General features: G+C 40.3%; 1 protein-coding gene across 1 annotated transcript; it reads right to left on the bottom strand.

The window, feature by feature from the left end:
* Positions 1–2,472: 2,472 nt before the first annotated feature.
* LOC104401956 (rab GTPase-activating protein 1-like) lies at positions 2,473–10,157 on the bottom strand (the record flags this gene model as incomplete). Its single annotated transcript, XM_010009700.1, has 6 exons — positions 2,473–4,216; positions 5,018–5,215; positions 5,771–5,842; positions 6,676–6,759; positions 7,219–7,323; positions 10,047–10,157. Coding segments are annotated over 6 exons (693 nt in total), but the record flags the coding sequence as incomplete, so codon positions are not given.
* Positions 10,158–10,726: the final 569 nt, after the last annotated feature.

The raw sequence follows: 10,726 nt of genomic DNA, 5'->3' as shown, positions 1-10,726 counted from the left end.
GTGTCGCTTTGCCGGGAGCTGTGGTCCGCACAGCCCCTCCTCGACTGCACCAACCAGTCACCCGCACGTTAAACTTCAAAGCCAGCTCAGTTCCATTCAACTCATGCTCACCAAGAACTGCAAACGTGTGAGAAAACACTTGACTTTCAGTGTTACACCCACTAACGTGGTTTCTTAACAGGGGCATTCGTGCTGTCAGTGCCACAGTCCAGGCTTTTCCTTGTCATTCCCGTAACGGGACCGCAGCTGTGCGGCCAGACTAACCTGAAGGAAAAGCCTTCGGTACAGGATTACGCTTGTCCTGTTTCATCAGCATGCAGAAAACAGCAGAATCAAATCCTCGTTCCTCAAAGTCATAATGGACACAGCAGTAAATTCGAGCAGGATTTGAAGGGGTTTGTATGCAAAGTCCTTGACCGGTGACACAGAAGGAATAATACTGCACCATCAAGAAAGTGTGTGTGTGGGGGGGTGAATAGACACCACATTTTAGTTATTTTCTTATTAAGAAGGACCTTCAGTTTAGGTGGTTGGCTTGCACTAGGCTCCTTGTTCAATGAGGGGTAAGCCAGTGAGGGCTGAAAACCCTGCTGGATTAAGCTCTTACGTTAGGCACCTCTGAAGTGTCTAAAGTTAGGCAGGATGAACGCGAGCCAAGCTGTTGAACAGATGGAGATGAAATCCTCCTCTTGATAACAGGAACTTTATAGCACTGCCATGGATAAGAAGGGCAGCTAAAAAAAGTCCAGGAGGTAGTTATATAAATTTCAAGGAGGCTTTATCAGCGATGCTTAATGGTAAAACTTTCCAAGAGATCTGGAATATCCACTTCCAGCTGCAGACCCTGGAGCAGCCAAGAAGCTCTGCAACAAAAAGGAGATGGTAACACTAGAGCTACCACACTACGAGACCACAGGAACTTCAGGATGCAGCACAAACACACAAAGCATTAGGAAGCTGGAGCCTGGAGCACACAAGCCTGAAAACTCAGCATCAGCAGTGGCACTTGTCTTGAGTTCAGTGCACAAAGCCAGCTGAGAGGCATCTCTGAACAGAAAGGTGATGGACTAGCAGCAAGTAACTACCCATCTTAGTAATGCCAGAAATGCTACCAAATACACTCATTCCTTTTTGCTTAAAGATCTATAAAATACTCATGCTTACGACAGCACAGACTCAATGTCTTTTTTCCACCTTATTTAGTCCTGAACACCTGCAAATTCATCTTCCTCATCTCAGAAATGACCTGCTTCCTTGTGCTTCCCATGTAACTGCATTTCAAAAGATGTGTGTCTCAGCACAGGATTCGTTTTTCTTAATTAGCAGTGGATATTTCAGATGGAGACAGATGTGAAATACATTGGTCATACCTATTTTTGAGCATCAAAATCCTTCAGGTAGAGATCTAAAATAATCCATAATGACTGGAAACTGACTATAGAATGTTTTGTGTAAAATGCTGTGCAGCAGTTAGTTTCTCATTATGTATGTTCCATGTCCACGCTAAAATGGGGAGTATATGCTCCATGCAGTTTTGAGGCGATGCTTACTTAGAGTGGAAGAGATCTGAACAATAAAGCAACTTCTCCCTTTAAGTACCTCATCTTTGAAGGAAAGAGGAAAGTTCACTAGTACACTGTTTCCCACTCCCTCTGGAGAAGACAAGTGGATGAAGTGCTTTGGCCTTGGGTTGTTTCTTCTTCTCCCTTACTTACCTTCAAACTTTCTCCAGTTGTAATTACTCAGGAATTGCAGAGCTGAAGCTACCAAAGGATGCACCTCTCTGAAAGACAAAGCAGCAGAGACTATGCACAACCTTAAAATGCCATTCACTTAAGGCAAAAGTATGGTTGGAGAAGTGACAGCGTGATAAGGGCCTCCTGGAGCAGGGCTGCTTATAGTCACCTTTAGTCATTTTGATGACAAAAATACATTTTTAGTCCTTGTTATCTCTGCAGAACACGGGCGGCCAGGGGAGCCTGCGCTGCACTGACCCAGTTAGTGCAGTCACCCCACTGCACAGCTCAACCCTCTGTTCAGCTGTAACTACAGAATCATAGTGAAGATGATGCGAATGACACTTGACCCCACAGAATTTGCTACTGATGATGATAAGCAGAGCTAGCCTGCATTTGTTTTGCAGATCCAAGCAGAATTTGGAGGGCCATGGGAAAAAGATGTTCTAAATGGGGCATGTTTGAGAAATACTGAGTCACAGCCTCAAGCTGCACAAGGTCATTTTTGCAGTTTCTTCTTTTTTTTTCCCAAAGCAAACTCTAGATTTTATTACATAAAGCAGTGTTGGCAACACTGAGAATATGCAGACTATTTTAGCAAAGCCCTTTGCAGCATGACTATAGTTTCAGTCTGAAGAAGCTTGCAGATGCTACTGCTTCTACTTGAAGAAGAGAATTACTTTTATATTGCAAAATATTTAATGCGTTTCCTGTTAAAATGAAACGAAACAACAAAAGTTATACAATTTTACTAGTTTATATTTCAATTCATAAAGTATACACACTGCAACTATGCTACCACAATGTCCACGCATCTAATATTGATGGAGTTACAGTAATTCTTTTTTTTGGTATTAAACAATAGAGATAATGTATGCAGTTAAGGAAAAAAGCTTGGACATAGCATGTTCTATTCCGTAGTTACAGAGTACATTAGCTAGCATTAGTACAGTAAACAAGAAAAAGGTAGAAATACAAAATAAACCAAATATCTTTATATACAAACCAGTGCCTCTTATTGTTACCAGCTTATACTCACACTGCACACAAAATTTATCCACTGATGCAATAGATACTTCAGCATAACACAAACCATTATAAATTAAAAAAATTACAAGGTGCAAAACTCCATTCTACAGCTTTCTGGTGAGAACTCAATACAATCCAATGAGTAAGAAATCCAAGCACGTTTAGCACCTATTAGTGCAACTGCAGCGAGCGTGAAGAATGACCTACACAACCTCTGAACATGTTACCAGGGAAGCGAGTTGGACAGCTAGAGATGCTCGCAGCTACACTCACGCAGTGATTTTTGCCTCATATATATCTCAGTTTATTGTTTCTTTGTCCCATTCATACCTATGTGCAAAACTAAATCCTGGAAGCTTTCTCAGAGCTTCGCAGAAGGCCTGCTACAGCCGGGTAAAAACAAACAAACAAAGAACAAAAAACCTGACAAAAAAACAGACAAAAAGACTCAATTCAATGTCAGACCATCCACATAATTAGTACTTTTTAGCAGTCCTGGTGTTGGGGATTTTAACGCTTGTTGATATGTGGATCAAACAATATGACACAGAAGTGAAACGGAAATTTGCCAAGAATTCAGATTATTCTTGTGTAGCACTTAGACATGTCTCCCAGCCTCAGGTTGTGAATTTGTTTGGCAGCCCATGCCAAAAAAGCCCAGAGTTGCATAGAATTGATAAGTAACAGAAAGAAATGCCAAACACAGAGAGATGGATGCTGCGTCTACTAAAACAAAGTGGGGTTGCTTGACAGGAATGCTGAAATCATCCCCATTCATAAAGCAAAACATGTCACCTCCTACTCTCCATATCCTACCTCTGGGGACTGCTTTCTGGCACTGATGTAGTTCTTGCTAAAGTTGTCTCTTTTTTTGTTGTTTTTTCCTTTTTTCCTCTTTTTTTTTAAGTTTTATTTTTTTCTTTTTTTTTTACTTTGTTAGTGACACTTTTCCTTTCAAATAAAATATTAAAAAAGGTTATAACTGTAAAAAAACCTATCATATGTAAACTTAACAATTAGGGTTTGGTAAGTTCTCGTACCTAGTCTGTGAAAAGCCTCCAGCCAGACCGCAGAATGGAGTGTTTCTCTGAAGAGCTTCAATCTAGCTACATCACCTGTTAAATATCAGTAGTATGAAGAGCCCATGTCTAGCAATAAAACCTTTCTTGTGTTTCCATCCTCTTTATCACTGACCTATTGACATCCCAACATGCTGTGTTTGTATTTTATTTACATTCTGGTCCTCTCATGTCACAGAATTAAACATCTGGCCAAGGAAGGCAACAAAAGGTGTTGTGTTAAGAAGGTGTGTTTGACAGAACTCCTTTTCAACAAGTCTCTTTTCCTTGGACTCCAGTCACTGTTTTTATAGAGCTTATTGTTCTGTTGAACCATGTTTTCTTTGCAGCTTGTACTTCATTCAATGCCAGACCCAAATGGTGCTCCAAATCCTGCAAACAGAAGAGCCATTTCAATAATTTGTGATGTATTCACAGCACAAGGTTGTATGGGTTAAACGTAGAAGGCTCTAGAACACCCACAATCTGTTGGCCACTTCAGAAGCTAAACAAGTCTTACATAAAGAAGCACAACAAACTGACGAGGGGGAAAAAAACAACTCTCTCAAAAGCAAAACAAAATCAATGTCATTGCCCTTGGTGAAACATTCACCTTTCTTCAGTACATCTAAACCCTTTAATTCTTTCCCATCTCGAAGGAGCTATTCCCACAGGAAGTGGACTTTCTACAAACTAATTTTTACCTTTCTTGTGAACAAGCAGCACCGACATACCAGTTTTAGGCTAAAAGAACAATGTTGTCATGTTTTACACAAATACGTCAAATACCTGGAGTGCTTACCACTCATGTTTTAAGAAACATGTCTAACATTTGTGACATGTTCCTTCTCCATTTAACATTGACTGCGAGATAAAGAAATACATGAGTCAGTACTTTGTCAGAGCTTGGATTTCTTCCAAGAAGTCGCAGAAGATCAGTCAGGAAGTGCTGCACTGCAGCCAGGCAGATGTCTGGAAGTTGTAGTAGCTGGTAAATACAGCTCATGCAATTTCAATTATTTTGTCTGCATACACAAAGTTTCAGGCCCAGTGTTTGGTTAAATAACCCATACAGGAAATAGCAGGTTACAGTTTCAACCAACCGGCTCTGTTCCAATCCCTCTACAACAGACAAGTTTTTCTAGGAAGGCAGACATGTCACATAGACTACAAAATGAACCTCCAGAGCATTACCTGTATTTTACATTCTGCCTCCACAAGCTGCAACTTGGTCTGGGCCAGCTCAAGCTCCATTTCCCTCAGCTGGTTTTTCAGTGTTTCCTTCTCCTCGTCTGTGTCCTCGTCTGAACCGTCCTTGGCAGAACTGGCAACCTTCACCCGGCCTTCCTTGTTGAAGAACTCGCGGCAGTGCTCACAGTCATCCACTTTTTGCTAAAGTAAACACCTGATTGTGAACGCCTGCATTGAAGTGCTGGTGATATGATCAAAGCCTTTTCCTGCCTCTGCTCTGGAAGAGCAGCACAGCATGAGAGGGACCACTGATGACTTGCAAACTCAGGAACTTCTGGGGAAGTACAGCCAAGCAGGAACTCCTGCCACCCCCAGATTTATGGGCTCTGGGAACACTGCTGTATTGTTGGTAACACTCTATTGCTACAGTAAGTGGGCTCTGTACTACCTGTATTTACTTTATGGTAAAAGACAGTCAGAGAAATCTCCTCCAGACAAAAAAGACCCCTCAAAAAATTAACAGCTAGTGCTGCCCAGAGTCAACATTAATACGTAACCAATACAGCATAGGAGAGAGCTGACAGTTACTCATCTCTTCTCCCAAGACTTCCCCTTTATAATGTTCTTTCCGAAACTGTAAGTCACTAATGAACTCTCTCAACCACCATTTGAGTAATGAAATAAACTGTGTGCTCACTTTTACGATGTTACTAAGATATTTAAACATTGTAACTGTGGATCTATCTGGTCTCTTACCCGTATTTTCTCAATTTCAGCTTTATTTGCTGTTTGTTGCTTTTCCAGTCGTTCACTCAGCTGGGAACAAATCTGACAAGCAAAATTATGTTACCACACCATTTATACATGTAAATTTCCTCCCAGATGAATGCTAAAGCACAACTAAATGCTACAGGAATATTAATATGGATAGTCTGAGGGCTTTTAGAAAGCCAGGAAAATTGGGATGCTGCATTAAGTTGCCTCATTGTACATATTCTCATTCTCTACATATTCTGCTATGCCCACAGGAAAAGGTGCAGTTTCGACAGAAGTTATTAGCAGTTTAGCTTTGCTTAAAGGAGCCAGAAAAGGCTAGGAATAGCATAGCTCTTTTTGTTGCCTTTGGGGTAGAAGAACCAGGCAAGACAGCCAGAGTAGCAAAAAAACCCAGCTCATTCCTCGAGACCTGTGTGATGCAGACTTCGGAATGTTCTGAAGGTTACGGGCCCACTAGAAAGATAGATGAATTTGCTGCCTTGGTATTTTATGCTTGAATTCCAAAGCAAAACTCTTCGAAAGGAAAGAGGCATCTTTTTTATTTCTTAAGTGCAGCTATTATTTGATTGAAGGGAAACTGGAACGTTGTTTTGGTGAATGAGGTGAACTTTTGATATACACAAGCCCATTTGAACAATGTTAGGTTATAACTGAGGTTGTGGTGACTGATGACCAACAAATACACTAGAGGCAAACAGAACTTACCACCAAACTTCAGGATCTCAGCAAAAGAAAAAGCAAAACTCAAGCTTCCCATTTAAAACAGCTAAAATGCCTCCTCAAATGCATGACACACATTAAACTTATTTCCAGAAATCTCCCAAAATACCTGAGAAAGGCTCATAATTTGATAGCAAACCACATCATCATTAACTTGTACTTACCTGTTTGTAGTCACCAATGATAGAGCTGTTCTTTTTGATCTCTGACTCTGCCTTATCTAGTTCCCTACGACACATTTCCTTCAGCTGGGAAATAAAAAAATAAAGGGTTTATGTATTTTTACAGTGTGAAAAAAAAATACCCAGGTGGTATTTCCTCCTCCTTAACCTCACTGCTGTACACTACCCCAAGGAACAATGGTCTAGGTCAAGTCCATGCAGGCAAGGAAAAGCTGAACTTTGGGTGGCCGTCATTGTTAGAAATGTTGACTAGCCAAGAGAAGAGTGCTCACAGCTGAACTCCTGTCTCTTTGTGCAGAAATCTCTGGCACAGTTTGTGCTTTCACGATTTCAAGTTAAAAATTCACTACCCTATGAAGCACCTTGCAGGAAGGTGAAGAATCCTGCTTTGGTGACATCCTTTGCACTACAGAAGAGGGACAAACATGGCTTAGTACATTAAGCCCTTCCCACACTTGTAATTTTATTTTATTTTTAAAAATGTGTACTGCACAGACATGTGAAAATGCCAGAAATGCCCCTAACCTGAGCTGATTCTTCTTCCAGGCGCCTCTTTTCTTCTTCTGCATCAATCAGCTTCTGTTTGGTCATTAGCAGTTCCTTATTTAGAGCATCTGCCTTCTCCTCCGCCTGAAACAGAGTGGAATACAGCACTGAGAGCGGCACTTGCTGTGTCGCCACAGGCTCAGGCTGCAGTAGGACACAGCCAAGACTGCAGCTCTTTCATTCTTATTAAGGGCCTGTTCATTGTTATTAATAACAACAAAACATTATGCTTAACATTCTTTTTCTAAAAATTACCATCTGCAACAGCAAAGCAGCATCAAATCAGAACCGACAAGGCTGTACCACTACATTCCAGCACTCCAGAACTCCTCCTTGAATTCAGTGCTTAGTTTTAGCAAAGCTGCAGTAGGGATTGCTCCAAAGAAATCCAGCAACAGAAGTAAGTTTATCTCATCCAGACTGGAAGTTGACCAATGCATTTTGAAGACAAGCCACAGAACAGCTCACAATGTGCATGATCCAGAAAAACTACAGCCAGCTTCGACCAAAGTTCAATTTGCAAACGTTCAGCTTTGCAATGAAAACGGAATTAATGAAAAATGCCTCTAGAACATAAAAAACCCTCCAGAACTCTATGACACCTACCAATGGCTGTGATACCACCTTTGTTATGTCACCCAGAAAATACTGCATGAAAAAACTTAGCTGCCAAAGCAAATGTAAGAGTCAGACCCCTCTCTCCTTTCCTCCTTAAAGAGGTGCCTCACCAGAAACCACACAAGCCTTTTATACTGGAGGTTTTTTATAGAATAAAGGTGTATTGTTGAAAAATCTCAGGCTCTTTATAAACTAAAAACTCTCTCTGCAAAGTTGAGACACTTTTCCTGTCTTATACACAGCAATGCAGTACTTCCCAATAGGTGTATGAATTCTACATAAAAATAGATCAATAACTCAACTGCTATATAAAATCTTCAGAAAGCAGCTGTACCAATTCCCTTCAAAGGAAGAAAATCAAAAAGTGAATTTTAGTCCCTTAAAGTCCTGCTGATCTTTTAAAACAGATGGCAAAGGCAAAGAGAACATCTTTTCATTATACATTGGTTTTAAGCTGTTTTAAAGTTAAAGAAAACTGGGATGTGGGAGTCCAACAACAGTAGAAAAATGAAGCCTATTTTCTGGTCTAGTGCAAAGGATATTAAGGAAATCATTTTATTTCCAAATGTTTTGCTTTGATCTTTTAGGTTGCAAGATTTCAGACATGCCATGAAGGTATTAGAAAAGGTGAGTTAAACAATGTCCTTTGGTACTTTTCTTTCAGGATATCTGGCTAGTAGAACAAAACTTACCAGTTCGGGATCCAATTAGAAGAATGAATCAGGGTCCTAAAGTAGATCAAACCTACCTATCTACTCCTGGGGGATAACCCAGATGCTGCCAACATCATTCACCATCTTTGAAGGCATGACTATCACACATCCAATGAGGTATCTCAAAGATTTGGCTTAATTTTGTTCCTTTCCCACCTCTCCACTTAAACAAATTGATGTAAAAGGATAACTCTGTCTCATACCGGTTCAAGCAGCCACAAACAACAGTTAATAACTGGTATGAAAAACTCCTTTGGTACATTTTTGGCAGGAGTTTCACCCCCGGAGTGCAACTGCTGGGCAGCTACATACCCTTCTAGAAATATCTTCAATGAATTAAGCAAGCACAGGTAACAGGACATGAACATACCAATGCGCTGTGAAACCCTCCTTCTAGAACATACTTCTGTGATTCACAGATTTGAACACTAAAGAGCAGTAGATGTAATAAACCTGAAAGTCATAAACCAAACCTCATTAAAAGCAACATTCACTCACTGGCATCAACATTTACTATGAATATTTTTCCAACAGCAAGTTTCCAGGAGGCCGTGGGAAACCTGAAATCTTCTGAAGCAGATAAGCTGAAACATTTTAAAGCCTGTCACCTCCTGCACTGTATGATTTTCGAAAGTCATTTTCCTTTGAGATTTCAGAAATGGACTTATCTTGGTACAGAATAAGAATGGCAAAACATGAGCACTTGAACTCTTCTTCTGCCCAAGCAGACAGACTAAATGCATTCTACCCTACCACGTCTACTAAGAATGCCAGCATCCTTCTGTCTCTGCATGTTCTAATACAATCTCCCAAACATGAGTATGCAAACATGGGAATGCGACAGCAAGCTTAATGATAAAAAATCCTGTAACACAAAGCAAACCCAAAGTTTCCTCCCGAGAGCTCTACTGATATGGGAAACAACCCAGGATGATGAGTTCACATGGGCAGATTTCAACAAGCCAAATGGAAACCACAATAACATTTTCAGAGTTGCCTAAGGTACCTGAGAACCTGATTCCACTGAGAGCCAGACAGACTCAGACTTTCAAGTTTATTAGGCACTTTGCAAAAGCCTGTCTGCTGTGAAATCTTATTCATAAGAATACCAGTGGAAGGAAAACAGAAAACAGCATCCGTGTTATTATCTCTGCGACAATTCAAAGATTTGACTTAGCTCCTGCTAGACTTCCTTTTAATATACATAGAGAAGGAAGCAACTACTCAAGTACAGGCTCAGAACCACTCCTCTGCCTCAGATTAATCTGAATGGTTTTCAGAGTAATTAGGATTTCAGTCACCAGTCCTGTTTCCCATGGACCTATATATCATCAGTCTGCAATGAGGACAGGGAGGAAAGAATCCTATCCTACCCAAATAAAAAATACTCTATATAATCTCCTCTCCAATGAAGGGGTAATGAGGAATCAGCCCTAGTACTATGTCTCCACTAAACAGAGTAAAGATATGTCTTACATTGTCTAAATCTTTTCGCAGAGCAATCTTGCTGGTCACCAGCTCATGTGCAAGATCATCATTTTCCTGCTCAAGCCTCATGTTTGCTTCCTGCAGGCGCCGGTTCTCACGCTGTGGGAAACAAACACACAAACAATTATCAAGAACAAGATCTTCCCAGGTCTTTGTCTTCAAACACAATTCTACTGTGCCTAAGCACAAACGCCTACCTTGTATCTTAAGCACGCAAGGACTTGAGAAAAAATTTAGCCATATTGTAAATATAAAATAAAGAACATGAAGTATTAATCCTGAGAAGAAACCAGGTATAAATAACTCCGCTCAGCTACTACTTGTTGAGCTCCACAAATGTTTTTGAAGGCTGCAATAGTAGAGGTATCATTCTGCAACAAATACCTTGCCAGAAGGTTCCTACAAGTACTGATTTTTCTTGGCTCAAAATAGAATTTGCATGCTTGGAAACAGGTGAGAGAGGAGAATCTGGGCAAAACCACTCTATTTTCTGCCTCCTGTTACAACTCCCAGCACACCTCCAGGGAGTAAAGAAAGTTTACACAAAACTCTTCAGCTTTAAAATATACAAATGTATATGTGTGTGTGTTATTTTGCTACATATATGCATAATTTTACACGTAAGATTTATTCCTGTGTTTATTTTATAAATAAAATATTTAATAATT

Source organism: Nestor notabilis, unplaced genomic scaffold (assembly GCF_000696875.1).
Source record: "Nestor notabilis isolate BGI_N333 unplaced genomic scaffold, ASM69687v1 scaffold33922, whole genome shotgun sequence".
In the NCBI taxonomy this organism is placed as follows: domain Eukaryota; kingdom Metazoa; phylum Chordata; class Aves; order Psittaciformes; family Psittacidae; genus Nestor; species Nestor notabilis.
The sequence above is the reverse complement of the archived record's forward strand: the minus strand, read 5'-3'. Positions and strand labels throughout refer to the sequence as shown.